We start from the raw sequence: 20,408 nt of genomic DNA, 5'->3' as shown, positions 1-20,408 counted from the left end.
TATACATACCTATGGGATATCAATGGAAATAACACTCCAACAGGGAGCTTCGACATCAAACAATGCACACCACTGTGCCTTAACTATTTCCACCCTACACCACAAGGCGATTGTTTGAAAAGAGAACTAATGAATGTGATTCATACAGATTGCCTCTGTGTTTACCCCCCTCCAGCCTTAAACCCCTATGGTTCTTTCCCCTTGATGTAAAACCTACCGGGTGCTGTTGACACCTAGACACCTTGACCTTTAGGTGAGTAAACACTTTACCCTTGCTACAGGTTTCTGATATAATACTTCTAAGTAATTGCTGCTGTTTTTAATCTTTACTTTTGGTTTTAACCTAGTAGTGCAGTGTAATGTAGCATTGTAATATAATTCAATATATACTGGTCACCAATGTAACACTGGTATGTCACTACCTTTGTGTCACTGCACCTTGCACAGCACTGCGTGTTCACGGTCACTAAAAGGGTTGTTGTAACTAAATCATGGTAATGATCTCTTTTGTCTCCCTAGGCAAGAGCTGTCCCATACAGGTAGTACAACTATTTTAAACTGACACTAATCTAGGTCACGTCATACTAGAGATAGATGTAACCACTAGGTCCTGAAGAATCGCAGCCAGTGTGCATAGGCGAGAAACATGTTGACCTCACGAAATGTCTTGTAGTCCTAGATCGTGATAAGGAATCCTAATTTCCAGCAATCATAGGCTACCCACTGTTTTTACATGTGGCAGGGGACCACCAGAATAAATTGATCTCCGGTACCTTGTGCCACATTTTAACTCACGTACTTACACTATCCGTTCCTTTCTGGCCCCTCACCCGCACTTCACCCTTAGGCAGTTGGTAAAAAGATCTCCGCCAAAGAGCCCCTCCCTGAGGTGAGCCCGTTGGGTATTGCACCGCCTGCCCAACGAGGAGCAAACGCCAATGATGAAGCATGACACTCGCAAGGGTGTGTGAGGCCATTATTACCAACATATTGGATACCCAGTGTAGTCCTCCACAGAGCACTACCCTTACCCTTCTTGTGACCATACCTTTACCTTACCTTACCTCCCTTAATTTCTAGCTTGTAGGAACAGCCTAGTCTGCCTTTGCTCGACATTGTCCCTTTGGGCTCTGACTGTGGCTGGACCTTCCATTCTGAGATTTTCCTGAATGGTAATTTGAGCCCTTGGATCTTGATGTGATCCACTTCCCCTCCTTTTGATACATACATTGTACTCCCCACTGTGCCCTGCTCACCACTGGTTTCCAAACTTTGGAGAAAAACATTTGGCCCACATATGAATGGGTGCAACAATAATTATGACCATGGCTGCTAAAACAGTTCATGTATGCCCCTAATGTGGGGAGTCATGACTCATGAGACTAGGCCACAAAATAGTGCCTTTTGTCCTAGGACAAAGAATGTTTTTATACGACCTAATGTGCCACCTTCAATTAAAGGACACTGATCAAACACGGTTCATAGACTGATGGAAATACCATCATGGAAACATGAATTTATACTCATCAATTTACTATAAATCGTTATTTACATCATCCTCCATTCATATTTATATCTATATTCAAACACACCAATTATCAAATTATAATCACAATGTTATCTGTCAAATGTCCTATAAGATACACATTTCTTTATGGAAAAAATCTTCCTTTATAAAATATTCTCAATATTTACAAGAGTAAGAATCAAATGTATTGTCATTCTTTGTTGTGGGGGTACTAGGCAATGTACTAGGCTATGTTCTAACACTGAAAAGTGGTCTCTGGGGGGGCAATGCTGGTTTATAAATCAGATATAATGTTTGTTTCCATTCAGTATAATAGTAATGAAATATTCGCATATGTAGGGCCAGTGAATATCTGGGACTGAAAAATTAGCTCATGCAGACTTCCATAAATTAGAAAAGGGACCAGATAATCACTATCATGCAGTCAAATCTGGATTCATCACAGTGAAACTGGTATAGTTATTTGAAAACAGAAACAATGAATTTCTCACCTCTATTATAGCCTTCATGACCAGTCCAGCGCCCTTAACGATTGCCATGGAAGGGTGCTGTAAAAATTAGAGGGAAGAGACCATGAGCACCTACTTCTAAAATGCAACCATAAAAATAACATTTACCATTTTTAGGTATAATGTGTATGGTACTTGGACATTCAAAGTAAGCAAATTGCATTCTATACTTACTTTAAAGGGGGCTTTGGTTAAGCCTCCTTCAGTCACTTTTGCTCCACAGCTTTCAGCCATTGGATCGAGACATTTTCAATCGCATCTTGGATCAACCCAAAAGATTATTTTAGCCTGACTCCATTTTTATACCTCCAATGGAATCTATGATAAGACGATTGCCCAGTAGCACTGTGAACTCAGTACTGACAAAAGCATCTGCAAATTGAATGTTGAAGGCAAAAAGATTTTTTTGTTTTACCATCCCTATTTTTCTGTCCCTTTTGTAAGCGCTGAGGAGCCACTTCCTAATTGATTATAAACATGGCTGCTATCTTGCAGCAGTAGTCCACGTACACTACTATTGTTTGACTCTTTCAAGAGAGACACCACATTTTAGTGCAATATGTTAGACATTTGTACATGTGCCTGCCTGATCCATATGTTGCACAAACATCAGACTGAATGGTCTTTTCAAATGCGTGATCTTTTGATGGAGAACTTTAAAAACACTTCCCAATAAACTCTTCTCTGAGACAGTGCATGCTCCACATTTCCACCACCATTGTGGAGGTGGGGATTTAGTGCCACTGGAAAAGGCCTTTAAACAATGCTCTGCAAGAAACCAGAGGATGCTGTGTTTTAGTCAGTAATACCTCAACATTTAGTAATCTCTTTTATGATATATTTTGTATCCAGGCCATGAAGAGCTTCAAAAACTCGGACTTTAGGATTGGACATAGACTCCAGACTAGTTCCATTTGTTTCGAAGCTCATTTTATCAGGGCCCAGGAGAAGGTTTCATGCCTTCCATTATGTCAATATAGTCATAGAGTAAACGGAAGAAAGTAATATCACACCCAACAGATAGATGAAACCAAATTTTACTCCCTTTCGGTCCCAGATGGCAGTTGTAGGAGATATTAAAGCAGGTGCGCAGTGGCTGACAAAACTGAAATGTAAGATTGCTGGAGCTATTGCACACTACACTGTCTGGAATCACCATTCTTATTGGGGTCATAAAAAGAGTGAACTGGTTTGTGGCAGGTTTAGAGGCCTGTTCTGATTCTAGGCAAAGCCCCTCAAGTAACACTGAAATGCCCAGTATCGGGAAAAGCAGTCACATGATTAATCCATAGCTGTACTATCTTTAAACCATTTGAAAGCCAAATCTGCTTTTTCACCAAAGGGACTGGATTCATCAGAGGCATGTCCATCAGCAAGGCTTGGCGGTCTCTGGAAAACTCAGCAGCGCATCAAAGCATGTTACAAGACAACAACACTGGTGTCCCTGGGTCGAGCGTCAATATGAAGTATCCAGTCTGGCCATCAGGATATATTTAGCCACGTCCTGGCTACCATGTACAGTTTAAACAATCCAATTTCTAAAGCTCTCAGTGAGGGCAGGCAAGTTTGCCATTGCCACAAACCAGAGGATGTGTGTGTTGCTAGAGGCACACAGTGTATAAGGACATGAAAAAGTTAAGATAAAAAGACTTTTGCCTAATGAATCATTCCTTTTTGAACCCTCTATCCAGTGGAGCCCTTGGGAAAGCATTTGGCCAGAGGTTAGGACGGAGAAATCAGATACAGTAAAAAAAAAAAACAATGCCAGGGGTAGCACTCGAGCAGTTCCTTCAGATAGATTTGGACTCAGTCACCAAGGAGCTCCAAAAATGTAAACGGGCTCTCCCGATGATCCCTGCCCGCCTAAACTTTGGAAATCTATAACTGAATTTGTGGCTCCCACCCTTCAGTCCATCTGGAATGGGTCCATTACTTCAGGAGTATTCCCGGACGCTTGGAAGCATGCCACTCTTCTTCCACTAAAGAAAAAAGCAAATGGGGATCCGCTGGAGCTGGGTAACCTGCGCCCAATTTCTCTTTTGGCGGCCCCAGGAAAAATGCTCGAGAAGTTAATCCAGCGCCAGCTTAACAAATTTATTGAGGACAATGACGTCCTACATGAGACTCAATCAGGCTTTAGACCGGGCTTTAGCACGGAGACTGCACTCATTGAAGTGGCAGAATCTGTGAGGTGGTCGATGGATGCAGGGGAATCAGCTATGCTGGTTCTCCTGGACCTGTCGGCCGCCTTCGATACGGTGGATCATGATAGGCTCATACAACGCCTGGCAAAGATAGGGCTAAAAGATCAAGCACTTGGATGGGTTCAGTCATACCTATCACTGAGAACACAGAAGGTGGCATTGGGTCGCATGGTATCTAAACCCACCAAGATAAAATGTGGCGTTTTTAAGGGGTCGGCCCTGAGCCCGCTTCTATTTAATGTTTACTTGGCACCTCTGTTCACACTCATTTCAAACTGGGGGGTCAAGGCAATATCTTATGCGGATGACACCCAGCTGGTGTTTCCATACCCGGAGGTGTCGGAAGAAGCTTTCGCAACTTTTAAGGGGTGCCTCCGAGATGTGGCCAGCTGGATAAACGCTAATAAACTTAAATTGAATGCTGAGAAGACAGAGGTCATTTTCTTTGGCAAGGGATTGCCCCCCCCCCTGCAGAGTTTTGGTGGCAGGTGGAAATAGGGATGTCCCCGGCGCAGAGCCAGAGCACAAAAAACTTGGGAGTCCGCTGGGATAGCAGTCTCTCTTTTGATTCTCATATTCGGCAGGTAGCAGGATGCTGTCTATCCAAGCTGAGGTATCTGTGCAAGATCTTGAGACTTCTACCAGAAGAGTGTCGTAAGACTGTAGTCCATGCCACAGTTACATCGAGGCTGGACTACGCCAACGGACTCTAGGTCTTCCCCGATATTCAATGCAGCGCCTACAGTTGGTGCAGAATGCGGCTGCGAGACTGTTGAGGTGTATTCCCTTCAAGCACCCTGTCTCTCCGCATCTTCGGGCGCTGCACTGGCTTCCAGTGGCCAGTAGGATCAAGTTTAAAACCTTGACGCTGGCCTTCAGGTCCCTGTATGGCATCTGTCCTAATTATCTGAGAGCCAGGCTACCTAGGTATCACCAGTCGAGGACCCTCCGCTCCAATGGGCGGGTGCAGCTTGTGGTCTCCCGAGCACGAAGAGTGCGGCTGGGTGGAAGAACCTTCTCGGCCAATGTGGCGGCGCTATGGAACTCTCTCCCTCCTGCATTACAACAGGCCCCTTCTGAAACTTGTTTTAAACGACTGCTAAAAACCTGCCTATTTACTACACTATGCTAAGATCTGCCACCTGACTTATGGCTAGTATGTTCTCATAGCGCCGGGACACCTCCATGTGAGGTAGCTGTTCGCGCTCTTACAAGACTCATTATTATTATTTATCATGCTTGCTGAGGAGAGCACAAAAAGGCTCTCATGAGTTTGCGAGGCCGAGCCATTGGGTGGCTCACTACTGTCAAAGTCTTCTTGAACACAGACCTTCATAACTGGATCCTGAGGAGATGATGCACAAGTTACTTACTTGTGTAACAATATATCTGTAAGCGACATTAGTTAGTGATAGATTCCTTACCTTAGAATATCCCTAGGCGTCAGCCTGGATCCGGAAAGTTTTTTTTCGCTTAGCAGTACCTCTGCGCGCCTGTAGGTGGCGTCCTGCGGCTCCGCGTCCGTCACTGGTGTCAAAGGCACCAAGATGACGTCACGGAGAGTACTTAGGCGCCACCCAAGCGCGCTGATGTTAGTTCTTGTACACAACCATTCCGTGCCGAAAAGCAGAGCCATGCAAGAGACCGACAATTGGTGCATAAAACTAGGGCCCTAAAAGGGGGATGACCTCAACCCTAGTAATCAGTTCGCAGACCGGGGAGGATGGGCATTGTCAGCCTTCTCGCCAGAGAGACGGGAGCCATCAAAGGGCATGTCAATGAGCGAGCTTTGGATATCGGGTGAGAACCCAGTGGAGCGCACCAGGCGTGGTGCCGCAATGCCACAGTCGTGGAAATCACCATGCCCAACGAATCAGCGGTGTCCAAACCACACCGGATGGCAAACTTCACCGCATCCTTACCCTCCGCAATCGCTTGGGAAAGGACAGCCTGGACCTCTTCAGAGCACTGAGGTAGAACCTCTGCCACCGAATCCCACACCGCGTGGGAATAACGGCCCAATAAGCAGGCGGTATTAACCTACTTCAACCCCAAACTGGCGGAGGAGAACAACCTCTTGCCATATTGGTCCAGCCTCTTAGAATCCTTATCTGGCTTAGCCGCGGGAAAGGCACTCTGCGATGTCGAGGCCTGAATGTCCAGGCTCTCAGGCGTGGGGTGAGTGGTCAAGAAGGCGGGATCACCCGGCGCCGGGCGATGACGCCTAGCGACATTCTTATCCACCGGTGCCCCTGAGGCCGGCCGCAACCAAGTAACCAAGAGAACTTCGGTAAGGGCCTCATTGAAAGTTAGCAGCGGCTCGAACGACGAAGACGCCGTCTGGAGCACCTCCGTAAGGAGGTTGGTCTTAAGGGCCACAGTAGGGAGGTCGAGATGGAGAGCATCCGCAGCTCGGCGCAGCACCATAGTATAGGAAGGGCCTTCCTCCATAGTAGGCGGAGAGGAGGCAAACCCTGGGTCAGACGACCTATCAAGTTCACCCGCATCTTGAAGGTCATCCACCCAATCCTGCTCAGAGTCACACTGCTGTGCAGGGGGTCCTCGGAGCCGTCTCAGTCCTCGTCTGGCTCCGGGGTAGATGGAGCGGGCCGCGGCGGCAGGGCCGGAGAGGGGGTCAGCAGCGCCGGTAGCGCGCATCCCAATGTGGATCCCAGGCCGGAACAAAATGGTCCGGGAACCGGGGTAGGAGCGGGATAAACGGCACCCAGTGTGGGGCCTGTGGAAGGGTCAGGGGCGGCCCTGGGGCCGGAGCCAACAGTGCTGCACCTTGTGGCGCCGGGGCCGGAGCCAACAGTGCTGGATCCAGTGGCTCCGGGGCTGACGCCAGAGGCCGGAATCTGAAGGTGGAGACTTAAGAATCCAAGAAGCGACGGCTCCGGTCCCGCGAGCGGTCCTGCGAACGGCCCCTAGACCCGGAACGGCAGTGAGAGGAGTGCAGGACCTCCAGCAACTTCCGGCACTGCTCCCGTAATGCCTTCGGGGCCATGGCATGGCAGTCCTGACAATCCCGGGAGTCATGATCATGCTCCAGGGAGTATAGGCAGTCGTCATGGGGGTCTGCCACCGACATATTACGGTGGCACGACCCACAAGACTTAAAGCTGGGCATCCCTACGCGCACCAGGAGACAGAAAAGGAGACAAAAGTCTCAAAAAAGTGGTAAAAAAATTATCTAGGTACGTGCTCAATCCCGATCTGCGCTTTCGGCGTGGAAAAAGAAATAACTGACGTCAGCGAGCATGGGTGGTGCCTAAATACTCTCTGTGACGTCATCTCAGTGCCTACGACGCCAGTGACTGACACAGAGGCACAGGATGCCACCTACTGGTGCGCAGAGGAACTGCAAAGCAGAAAAACTTTCCGGATCCAGCCTGACGCCTGGGGACATTCTAAGGTAAGGAATCTATCACTAACGTGTCTCTTTCAGATAGTGACTACAAATACGGTCCACCATGAACAGAGAAGAAACCACCGCTCTCACCCTGCTCAATATCTTGGCGGTGTTCAACACAGTTTCCCATTACAACCTCATCGCCAGACTCCTGGACTCAGGCATCCAAGGGCCTGCCCTGGGTTGGATTGTCTCCTTCCTCTCAAACACGACACAATGAGTAAGACTCTCCATTTTCAACTCCAAACACAAGAAGCTCATCTACGGAGTCCCCCCAGGCCTCCTCCCTCAGCCCAACCCTGTTCAACGTTTATATAGCACCTCTCGCCAGAATCATAAGAACCAATGGCATAAACATTGTCTCTTACGCAGATGACACTCAGCTCCTCCTCTCCCTCATCAACATGAAGAATACCACCAGGACTAACTTCACCGCCTGCATGTCCAATGTGGCCAACTGAATGCAACAGAGAGAGCGGACTCAAACTCAAAATGGAAAAACAGAGATCCTAATCTTCAGACGTACGAGTTCCCTTTGGTACTCCTCCTGCTGGCCCACCAACATGGGTCCAAAGCCCACCCCCACAGACCATGCCAGAAACCTCGGCATCATCCTTAACAACATTCTCACGATGAACAAACATGGCAGCATTCTTCTGTCTACACAACAATAGGTTTCATTGTATGCGGGGACCTGCTTTTGGTTAAGGTGAAATTAGTTGGTACAACATTGCAGTGCATTAACAAGTTGGGTCAAGCCCTGCCCAGCACTTTGTTTTAATAGCAACAGACTTGCTATGTCTCGAAATCTCACAGGATATTGTTACAAGAGTAGGAGGCCAAATTGCACATTGGCTTCCTATTTAAGGAAGCCCTACCCGAAATTGAACTGCCAGTCTACACAATTTCCTTAGAGTGGCGGCAAGCACCCAAACACCATTTGTAGATAGATAATTTTCTCTTTACAACAGTTATCAGTACAGGAGATCTGACAGCAGAAGTAGTGCAAACTATTTAGCCTTACTAAACATCCCAGTAAACTCTTACTAATCATGGGGAGGGAGAGAGAGAGACAACAGTTTTTAAACACAAATGGTCATGGTTAACACCAGGCCTAATTAGAGGCCCAATCATTAAAGAAAGTCTCAAAAGTGCATCCATGGTATATAACCTTGCATTGAGTGCATAAATACAGTTTCCGTGAATTCACAAGAATTTACAGAAGGCCTAGATATAGTACTCCTAGAAAATATTTGTGGACTGCATTTTAGCATGAGTAAATGTGCATGCGTAGATTTGCTCATGTGAAAATATGAATGTTTTAAGTTCACTTTTTTCCAACCATTTTTTCCCCAACCCTGGAAAAAGATTTATGTCCGCCACTGTCAAGAGTACATGTCCAACCTTTTTCAGTATGGGAAAAAGATTAGAAAAGAGTTGGCGATAACCCTTAAATCATGCAAGTTAGTAGGTTTGCACAGACTCAAAAGGGCATTCCAATCCTTGAACTATTGCTTACCACTACCTTCAGCCCTAGTATGTATACCAGCAGAAACATAGCAACATAAGAGAATAGCCAGTATTCAAACCCTACTATAGTATGAGCCCTGGCATAATTAGAGAGGGTATATGAGAACTCTTATATAATGACCCTTTGTAAACAATAATAAAATAGTGACATAATACTTGCCACCAGCTATAGTTCATAGGTTCCCTGTTTACACTAACAGAGGATAATATTGTATTATAATTAATGTCACGCAGGTGGCTTTTTGTGTGAAATTGTAAGAAAGTACAAATGTTATGCTTTAGATCTACCCAACCAATTAACTTACCATGTACAGACATTACAACATTTGTGTGGCAAACTGTAACTTTAACCAGCGTTTCAGATGTTGTTCAGCTTTTGAAAAAAAATTATATATCTATATATATATCTATATCTATATCTATATCTATATCTATATCTATATCTATATATATATCTATATATATCTATATATATATATATATATATATATATATTATTTTACAGGGCAATAATGCATGTCAAGTGTTTAAGGAAAGACTAGAAGTAACAAGGTTCAGACTCACCTGGAATAGTCTAAAGAGAGTTCTTCCATTGGATGCTACCATTTCTAACAGCATATCAAATTGCTGCCCTTCTGTCGTCTCACTATATGGAGCACAGAGGGCAAATGTAAGGAAGTCCAAAAGAGAACTAATAACAAGGGCACCTGTCCCGTGACCCTAAAAGGAGGACAAAGTGGAAGCATTAGTGCAGAGAAAAGCTTCGCAATTACTGCTAGACATATAGACACTTCTAGATCTTGCAACACTAAAAGTACTGGACTGCCTTCATTCCAGGGAACAGTCAGAAAAGCTTTACAAAGTCACTTACAAGGACAAGTCAAACACTGAACACGAATGGCAAACAAAATGATCATAAAAGGTAACACACATTAATGTGTAAGGGCATATCCATGGAAAGGACTAGCATGTTACATGCACAAAAGTGGAAGACCTTATGCAAGGGCTTTATCTATGCTGATTCTGACTGTGGAATATAAGAATAGAGCTTTGGTATGAACTGATTGAGCAACAAATAAGCTGTTTCGCTTCATTACTAAACTGAAGACTTACAAAATATATAGAATAATTGAACACCAAATAAATTTTAACGAATGCAAAAATAATGACAATTGCTATATGTTGTAATTTTCCGTGCCTATTTATTGAATGGAATAGGGTCTGAGAACAAGATCAGAAAACACTGAAGGAGTGCAATAAACAGGAGTGAACTAGACATGGTCAATCCTAATGGCAGTGATCAACGACAGTGATCAGCAACAGTGAAGAAAGACTATTTATGAGGCTATCAGCATGGAGGACCGACTATAAGAAACATATTTGTGGCAATTAATGAGGACCTACTGTTTGAGGCGATCAGTACAGATCACATTATTATTATTATTATTATTAATAAGTTTTATATCGCGCCTGGTTACCCTTGGGCATCCCCGCGCTCATCCAGAGAGAAATGCCACAACACGAGACACAGGAATTAGGCAGGGGTTGTGATGCTCAAAGTGGATGTAAAGCAGAAGCTTTCACCAGTAATCTACTGGAACAATGCTGTTTTAAGTATTCAATAGAATGTAGTACATAGTGTGTATATGTGTGAAAGAGTGGTGTAAAGAGTTAAGGGGTCATTGCACCGAATTACTTTGTGACCCTAATACATATTTATTACAGGTGAATGCAGTAACAAAGGTAGTATCGTTTTCAAATAAAAATGGGTTTGGCTAAAAGCAAGAATGTATGGTTTAGGAAGAGCAATGTTCGTAAAATGTGAATCCGTACTGGTATGCAAAGGTGTACTCAGTCTATATTCATCAGCAGCTTAGATTTTCAACTATTAGGTTAATACCAGGTTTATTATTGGTTTTTATATGTGCATTGTAGGATGGTACTATTTTGAAGTGGAAGACTATGAGATGAGGCGAATATAGAGAGCATGTGAAGCAAATGTATGTTAATTCTAAGATGTTTACTATTTACATGTTAAAGTAGACTTTGTAATACAATCCTCAGGATAGTAAAATTGGGACAAAATGAATGTGTGCAACTCCCATATCCCCTTGGCTAAGACATTTTGCACCATGCAAAAGCTAAAACTCAGTTTCCAAAGAACCACTGACTGGGAGGATTGTATTTAAAATGGGCCATTATTATGGCATTGATGTGGTAAGATGCTATAAACATTTAAAGCCTATGCATAGAGAAGGTTCTATAAAGGGTACAGAATATAGGAGGACTTTCATATCTATCACTAGTCATTCCAAAAGGATATTCAATGCAAGTGCAGAATATAATGAAGGCAGGAGGATATGCTACCTCGTTCAAGTGGATATAATTAGAAGACAATATACCTGCAAACTGCACTGCTGTGTACCAAATAAGGTCTGCAAAAAACACATGTTGAGATTATGAGGGCTTTCTACAGATGACAAAGTGGGGGACACCTTAAAAAAGCAACTAAATATCAACAGATTGGGCACGCATAACTTCGGGAAGCAATTACTCAATAGGGCAGCATTCAAAGAGGTAAAAGAAATAGAATCTTTGGAGAAAATATTTACCGGTGCTACCTGAATCATTTAGGGATGCAACTAGAAGCGTAACAAATTTGGATGCAAAGTACACACAGCTCTTCATGTTTTTTGTTTCTCCACTATTCAGGAAAGCGGACTGACCTTTTAAAATGAGAATCACAATGTAACATCGGCCATGTGCATGAATAACTAGTTCGCTTTGGTAAAGCTTCTTCTGGTGGATAATCTAACTGCAGATTCCCCAATTTAGAATATCTCCAGACTGGATCGGGAAGATTTAAATAGCATTGCTACTGCTGTTAGTATCTGGTGCCATGCAGCTCCTAGTTGACTTTGTTCAGTCCCTGAATTGAAGGAGCCGTATACAAGTGCCACTGTTGAAAGTGGATATTAATTAATTTTTTGCCTTTGTCAGAGCCCTCTAACATGGAGACCAACAATAATCAGAGGCACCTGTGTCCAGATCTCTAATTTGCAACCTTTTAAGATGGAGAAGGAGGCCATTATACGAACTGGAAGGTTAGCAAGGAATTGGAGGCTGGAAAGATTACCCATTAAAAAGAGTGTTACCAAAGATAAGTAACTTGTTCTTCTACTGAACACTTCTAAACACAGACTCCTCACCTTCAGAACAGACACCAATGCAGGAACCCCTATGCTGGTGGGTATGTGGAATGGCTCAGACCAAAATGTCCTTGTCAGACCTGGTTGTCAAGGCAATCGTGCTTAAAGAACATGTGCACTGATGTCCATGTCATGGACAGACAGACAGACACCAAGGAAAGACACTCTGCCTAACAGCACTATGGAAGCAGCCTTGGCCCTGGTGGAATGTGCCATTACCACCTTTAGAGATTGCTTCGTGCCCAGTGTGTAGCAAATCTTAATGCAGTTCCTATTTACCTTGGTAAAGCACTGCACTGACTTGGTTTTCTTTCCATAATAGAATTGCACAAAGAGTGGATTGTCCACCCGCTCTTTTATGCGATCAATGTAAAAACTTAAAGCCAAAAAGGCTACCATCTTCCTCAAAACCACTTAGTCTGAAGAAAAAGGAGATGAAAGGCTGTTGCACATAGAAAACGTGGGAGTTCACTCATGTGATGAATTGAAATGACAGGAACCAGAACATAGTATTCAGAGTTAGGAGATATAGTAGACATGTGTGCACTGGTTCAAATTGCCTGCTCATGAGGAAAGTGAGCACCAAATTAAGATAATATGGCATCACAAAGGGTTAAGGAGAAAAAAGTCAAACTTTTCAGAAATGTAATTACAACAGGTGATTTGAACAAGAACTGCTGGACTGGTAAACATAAAAAGGAGAAAGGGTAGACTATCTTTAACGGTGCCCACTGCAAGTCCCTGCTGGGCCTGAGATAAACCAAATAAGATATCCGACAGACTGTTCTGTAACAGGTCGGAACTGCCATTGAAACACCTGGCTACAAAAATGGGAGGAAGAGTCAAACCCAGTCAACTCTACACACATGAAGGTGCGAATCCTGCCCTGAAGTTGCCACAGTAGATCTTCTCGAAGCAGTAGCCTAATCGGAGGACAGATGCTCATGTCCAGGTGTTTTGGATATCACACTCTTCTTGCTCAATTCGGTGCCACTAAGCCCCATTGTTCCTTATCTTCTTCAGAACTCAGGGCATGAGAGGCAGCTGCATAAAGGAGTATAGAAGTCCTGTGCTCCACAATACCTGGAATGAGTCTCAGATTATTTTCTTGGGAACTCCAGTGCACACAAGTTTCAACACTGTACATTCTCGGTGTAAGCAAAAAGATCTAGTTAGGGTTCTCTTCATTGCTGAAAGGTACCCTATTCCACTTCTGGGTGTAACAACCAGTCGAGATGCGCCAGGCGCTGCCAGCTGAATTTGTCCATCCAGTGTTCAAAGATCCCATCAGGAGGTTCACGATCAAGAAACAGCCCTGAAGTTCCAGCCATCTCCCAAGATACAGGGTCTCCTAGCACAAGACCAGGACCCCACCTGACCTGTTTGTTGCAGTACCACACAGTGGTTGTGGTGTCTGTGAGACCCTGAACCAGCCTCCATTCGATAGATGGTAGAAAGCCTTTTAAGGCAAGAGCAATGGCCTGTAATGGCAACAGACTGATGTGGTGAGACCAGAGTTCTCTGATCTCCAGCTATATCAGATGACCTTCCCATTCCAAAACAGATAAATCTGCCATCACCGTCAGCTCAAGGTGAGGCAGGGAGAGGGTTCTACCACTGGTCCAACTGTGCTTGAGCAACTATTGCTGCAGATCTTTTGCAATCTTCTTCGAAACCTGGATGAAATTAGACAGGTCCCCCTGGTGTAGCCCCTATTGAGACTTCAGATTCCGCTGCAGATCCTGTATAGATGCCTTTCACGACTGATGAGCAGGATGCAGCAGGTAAAGATGCCCCACAACCACCCTCACAAGACCCAAGACCGAGAATGAAACATTAGGATCAGAACCCGAATATCCTAAATTGATGTGAGGGAGAAATTGCCTGAAAAGGACCGTATCCAAGATGGCTCCAAAGCATGAGAGCCACTGCAAAGGAGTCAGTTGTGACTCTGGCACATTGATAGAGAACCCCAGTGATGTCAAACATTTTGCTGTTGTCTGCAGGTGGTGTGCAACTGACTGTGCAGAGTCCGTCTTTCCATTATCCGTGGGTCTTGGTTCCTAAGGCTGCCCTACAGTGGGATCCTGATCTGAATAAATATACTATGCTGGTGACAGTGACTCAATAGGCGATAGTGTGGTTGGTGGTGTGGTTTTCCTAGGTTTTGTTTTTTTCAGAATGGGATAGGAGCTAAGGAGACCATGCCAGAATGTAACCTATGCAGATTTTCCTTTGGTTTACATCAGATTACTCTTTTTTTCTCTTCTGCTGGTTCACTCAGCTCTGAGACTGAGGATGGTCTCGAGGTTTTCTATGGAATCTATTGGTTCTGAGGTGGGCAGGATAAACTTGGGCCAAAGCATAGGTTCTGGGCATCGAAGTTCAGGGTCTCGAGGCGTGTTTGAAGCCAAGGTCGGCTTTTAGGGCGAGATGGCTCAGGAACAGTGCCCAGAAGAGTCTCATTGGAGGCGTATCAGCTTTTGACCATAGTTCTCACAAGGCAATTCCTTGCCCTAGAGATAAGGCTGATTCAAGGTCACACCACTGTGCTTTACCACCATCATGTGAGAGAGCATTCTTAGTTGCCCCGGAGAAGGATGTTCTCCTAAGTCAATATCATTAGAAAAGACATTCGGATTCTGCATACCCGATATCACGGAGTACCAGAGGGCCCATCAATCTCACCATTAGATTAAATTCCTTCCACATACTCGACAATGCATGCTGTTAATAGCTCAGGAGAGCAATGGCACTGCATTCTATAAATCATCCATCGCCTATCCATTCGGTGCTGGATGACCTTTTTACACAAGGTTAGTGCCTTGTAGGCTGTGGACCTCAATGCTGGGGGTTGAGAAGCGATTCAGGGTCACACAATTGTTCCATTTGTTGATGGTACAGATTTTGGTGTCTCAATACCAAAAATCTTTCTACTGTAGCGTGACTGCTCCGGAGCAGCCAGAGAAACTTCCAAATCTGAAGGCAGGAAAAAAACTATCTGAGGTGGAGTCTATATCTGGAGCAAAGTGGGTTTCAGGGCAGTACCATAAGTCACCTCGAAGTCAAAACTTACTTAACAATAAAAATAACAAAAAACAACTTGCAATATCCACGTCGAAAATTAGATGATAGGAGTATGCAAAGCATTTGATCTATAGCCACATATCCTGCAAATAGTACATCGCCTATGACACAGAACTCTTGTTTCCATTCAAAGGTAACACACCAGTGAAAGGAACCAACTTCCAGTTCTACTTACTCCATAAAACTTTACTACCCATACATACAACTCTCCTCAGTGAAGTTATTGCTATGAGGAAAGTAACTTTCAATGAGAGGAACTGTAATTGAAACCTGTACACTGGTTCAAATGGTGGGCCAGTAAATCTTTTAAGGACTACGTTTAAGTTCCATGCTGGTGCAGATGGGACTCTTGCTGGTACAACTCTTTTTAATCCTTCCATGAAGGCTTTAATCACTGGTGCTCTGAATAGAAATATGTGTTGTCTGTTTTGAAAGTATGCAGCTACTGCTGCTAGATGCAAGCAAATGGATGTATAGGCTCGTCTCGATTGCTGTAAATGTAACAAGTAACAGATGATGTTCTGTACAGAAGCATCAAGAGGATTGATATTGTTATTGTTACAGTAGATAAACAGTTTCCATTTTGCTGCATAACATGATATTCATACAGTCTGGAGGTAATGGTAAATAATCGAACTCTATGACTTCAGGAGCCAGATCACTAGGTTGAGTTCTTTGGGATTTGGATGCCGGATTTCTCCATGGCTCGGAGTATGGAGAATGGAGGTGAGATGCAGCTTTCGTGTGGAACTACTGGCCGCTCCAGCATGGTTGACGTGGCCATGTGGTAGCTATGAGAATCAGTGAGGGATGTTTGCCTGAGCTTCTGAACTACCAACTGAACGAGTGGGAGGCAGAAAATCCAAATGGCATTGCTTCTGGAAAGCCGGTGTGGGAACCTAGAGGAGAAGCTTGGGCATTTTGTGTTTTGCTTTGTGGCAAACAGGTCTGTGTGAGGAAAACCCCATTCCTGAAATTATGGGAGGAGAACCCGAGGATGAAGTTGCCACTCATGCATTTGCTGCTTCTGTCTGCTGATAAGGTCTGCAATCTGGTAGTTCATTCCTGGAAGGTGCTCTTCCAGGAGATCAATCTTGTGGTGTATAGCCCATTTCCAAATGGCTTGTGCTAGGCGCGACAACTGGAGAGTGTGGTGTGGTCCCCCCCCCCCCCCACACACAAAATGACAGCTAAGTATGTAGTACATAGCTGTCATGTTGTTCGTGCAGGCGAGGACTGTGTTGCCTATGAAGTGAGTTTGAAAGGCTCTGAGCGACAGAAAACCTGCTAGAAATTCTAGTGATTTCCATGAAGCCTTTTGTGCGTTAGAATCCACAATCCTTGGATTCAGCAAGTAGGCATCCCAAGTGAGCAATGCATCTGCTGTTAGCACGGTTTGTGAAGGGCCGCCCTGTGGATAAAGTTTGTGAGTTCCACCACTGCAGAGAGCGATTCGTGTGGCCATCTACCAACACTAGATCAATCAATTGACCCTGCGACTGGTTCCACTGACTTGCTGAGCATTCTTGAAGGCATGGGAACAATTACTATGCAAGACGCCAGAATTCCTGGCGGTTGCATGAAGACTCTTGCAGGTAATGGTTGGCTGGCCTGAAAGAGAGAAGAGGCTAAATACTGAGATTTCTGGCTGAATTAGGAGAGGATAGATCTTTTTGAGCGTCTATGGTGGCTCCCAGGGAAGTCTGTATGATGGAAGGCTGCAAATGAGACTTCAGGGCATTCACTGTAAACCCTAGTTGGTGTAACAACTGGATTGTGGCTTGAGTGTGTTGGAGGCACTTCTGGTCAGTGCTCTCTTTGATGAGCAAGTCATCCAGGTATAGGAAGACATGGATGTGCTGTCTTCTAAGATGAGCTGCGACTACTAGTCACGCTATCACAAATCTGACATATTTGCGATGAGCAGGGTGAATTGGAATATGGTAATATGAGTATTTTAAGTCTAGAGTAGACATGAAGTCGCCCTGCTGTAGTAGTGGGAGCACTTGTTGAAGTGTCACCATGTGGAAATGTTCTGACCAGATGTACAGGTTTCATTCTCTGATCCAAAATAGGTCTCAAGGAGCAGTCCTTTTTGGGAATTAGTAAACACAGGGAGTATACGCCTGATCCTTAATATCGTAACGTACAGGCTCTATGGCTCCTTTTAATAAAAGAGACTGTGCTTCTTGTTTGAGTAGGTGTAAATATTCTGGTGACATTGTGTAAGAATGAGGTGGAATGTTTGGAGGATTGGTGGTAAGTTCCAGACAATAAACATGTTGGATAATTCCGAACACCCATTTGTCTGTAGTTCTAGAACAAAAAATGGGGAGGAATTGTTGCAGTCTTCCCCCCGACAGGTGTGGTATAGTCAGGGGTAAATGTGGGGAAGTCACTGTTTATCTCAGGAAGGGGAATTACAGAGTGTGCTGCCTTTTCCTCTACCCTTAGAATTGTTCCCTTTGTAACCTCCCCGAAAGAATCCTCTTGAAGGCGGACAACTGGTTGTTACCCTTATAAGTGGATATATTTTGGTCTGAGGGTGTGGTCTTTGACCCTGCTCGGTAAAAGGACAGCCAAAAGGAACCTCTATTGGAAGGGAATTGGAGAGCTCCCATCGATTTGGCGACCTCAGTGTCCTTTTACAAATTTTGCAGTATCAGCAGCATCCAGCACACACCATATTGATGAATTGGAAATTAGTTTCCCTTTGTTTACTAAGTCCTGGGCTGTGGGTCTATGCTCATCTGGAAGATAATGAAGCAGCTGCTCCATTTCATCCCAGTGGGCACTGCTGTTTCTGGCTAAAAGGCCTTGAGTATTTGCAATGCACCAGATATTGGCCGCCTGCACTACAAAGCATTTGCCAGAAGCATCAATTAATTTGGACTCTATCTGGTGGAGGCGCTTCCCCCCAGATGTTCGGGAATTTGATCTTTTACGAGCATTAGAATAAACTAGTGAATCTAATGTTAATTGTCCCTCGATAAAAACTGGATCAGTGGGGGAAACCTAATATTTTTTATCAACTTTTGGAGTTAACATGCAAGCAAGTCCAGGCTACCTAAAAATGTAATCTGTGTGCCTCATCATGCCCTTACCTATGTATGGACCCTAAGGTTGCAAACAAAAAATGTTCCTCTAGTGCCTCTTTATGTAGTGCCACTCCATGATAATGTGCTGCCCTGGCAATGAGTTCTTGGTAGGCTACATTGTCATCTGGCAACGATGGCTTGGCAGGGTAAAGGTCCGGGTCGTTATCTGTTGGGCGATCAATAGTATAGTCAGACCATGGGTCTACTGGTAAATGTGTACCCTCTTCATCAGTATCATCATTATCATTATCATGATGAGACTGTGGAGAGTGCTGAGGCGTAATCTGTAAAGGATCAGAAGAAGGAGAGAGTGGTGGAGGAGTGGATGACGGTGGTACATGAAAAGGACTGGCTGTGACAGATTTCTTCTAAAGGAACTTTGCAAGGAGTGTCCTCATCTGGAAGTTTGTGTATTTGAAGTAGTTTAGTGTGTATACGACCTGTATCCAGGTTAATATAGAGTTATTTTTGTTACCAATCATTTTTTGGAACATATCTAAATTCCGATCGGATGAGGCATGTTTTTAGGTCTCGGCGTCAACGCGCGGAAGCGCGTCTCCGCCGAGATCTTTTGTCAGCGACTATCATTCCCAGGAGACAGTCCTGGCCACGCGCATCCTTCCAGGTGATTTGTAACTGGAACGCGCGCTGTGGCCAGGCGCTGTCTCCTGGGAAGCGCAAGCACCACACACGCATGCGCATACACACACACACGCGCCCATGCACGCACGCACATACATACATACAGAGATACCACCCCTGACTCATACACACACGCGCGCACACACACAAGTGCACCGAGGCCCCCCCTCCCCCGCCGTCACCGTCGCACACATACATACACACACGCACACACGAGCATACACACACACAAGTGCACCAATCGCGCTCCAGCCTTTTGGAACTTACCTTACCTCAGCACGCGGCGCCCAACCTCCTGCTGGCGCAGCCCCGGGGCTTTACACCGCTCACAGGAGCCCCGGGCCGCGAGACGCTACGACTCCGCCTGCCTCCTCTTCCGGTGTGAACGTGGCCCCGCCCCCGTCACAGGCGACCGTGCCTGACTTCCGGGGCGGCCGCGAAATGAGTAGGCTTGTTTTTTTTTAGCAGTCGCATAATATGTTTCACATTCTGTTCACATACTTTTTACAGAAAATGTTGACATTGCTATTTAACTAATGCATGTTACATTGCCAGTATTTACAAGGCAGCTTGCCTAATTTATTTTTTAATACAGCTGTCTATTAATTGTAATGCACCAAATTGTAATAGTAATTGTTTTTTCTACCTTATTTTATTTTGTGACACACCTATTGACATTGTACAATGTACATTAAAGCCTTTTGATTGTGTTTTACTGAAATGCAAGTTTAATAACTGAAACACTTTGCTCTGATCCGTGGGTGTTAGCTGTGTGGGAATGCTTGCTTCGACCACAATGCTGCCTGTTTCAAGCACATAGGTGAGGTGGCTGCTTCTTTACCTCTTCAAATGCTCCCCTTTATTACCAGTATTTATGAACCGCTACACGCACGCCGGAGTCGATGCAGCAGCACTCCTGCTCTCCTGGCCACATACGCTCGCTAAAGCCCTGCAAGGAAGGGACTGAGGGCTTCATGGCTGCTAGCAGCACCCACTGCTATCTACCAGCAAATGTTGTGTGTGGAGTCACAAGTGACAACTTTCACATCCTATCTTCAAGACTTTTGGCCCTTAAAGACTCGCTCAAGCCCTTCTATAGATAAAATCGAACCGCCTTTATCCTCACGGCTACATGTTGTAATAGCGAACACTATAAAATAAATTAAATTTTTTGAGGAGCATAGTCAAG

General features: G+C 44.7%; 1 protein-coding gene across 4 annotated transcripts in view; it reads right to left on the bottom strand.

Moving 5' to 3' along the window:
- Nucleotides 1–20,408, bottom strand: part of DNAJC13 (DnaJ heat shock protein family (Hsp40) member C13) — a 1,694,551-nt gene that overhangs the window by 1,171,291 nt on the left and 502,852 nt on the right. For all 4 annotated transcript variants that reach the window (XR_015300721.1, XM_086942056.1, XM_086942057.1 and 1 more), the window contains exons 15-16: nt 9,748–9,903; nt 2,020–2,076 (exon numbers count right to left, since the gene is read on the bottom strand). Coding sequence is in view for 3 of the 4 variants with exons in the window: in XM_086942056.1 (XP_086798182.1) it covers nt 2,020–2,076; nt 9,748–9,903 (213 nt within the window). In the remaining variant the exon portion in view is untranslated. The remainder of the gene's footprint in view (nt 1–2,019; nt 2,077–9,747; nt 9,904–20,408) is intronic.

The sequence above is a fragment of the Lissotriton vulgaris genome, chromosome 10 (genome assembly GCF_964263255.1).
Source record: "Lissotriton vulgaris chromosome 10, aLisVul1.2, whole genome shotgun sequence".
Lineage (NCBI taxonomy): Eukaryota > Metazoa > Chordata > Amphibia > Caudata > Salamandridae > Lissotriton > Lissotriton vulgaris.
The sequence above is the reverse complement of the archived record's forward strand: the minus strand, read 5'-3'. Positions and strand labels throughout refer to the sequence as shown.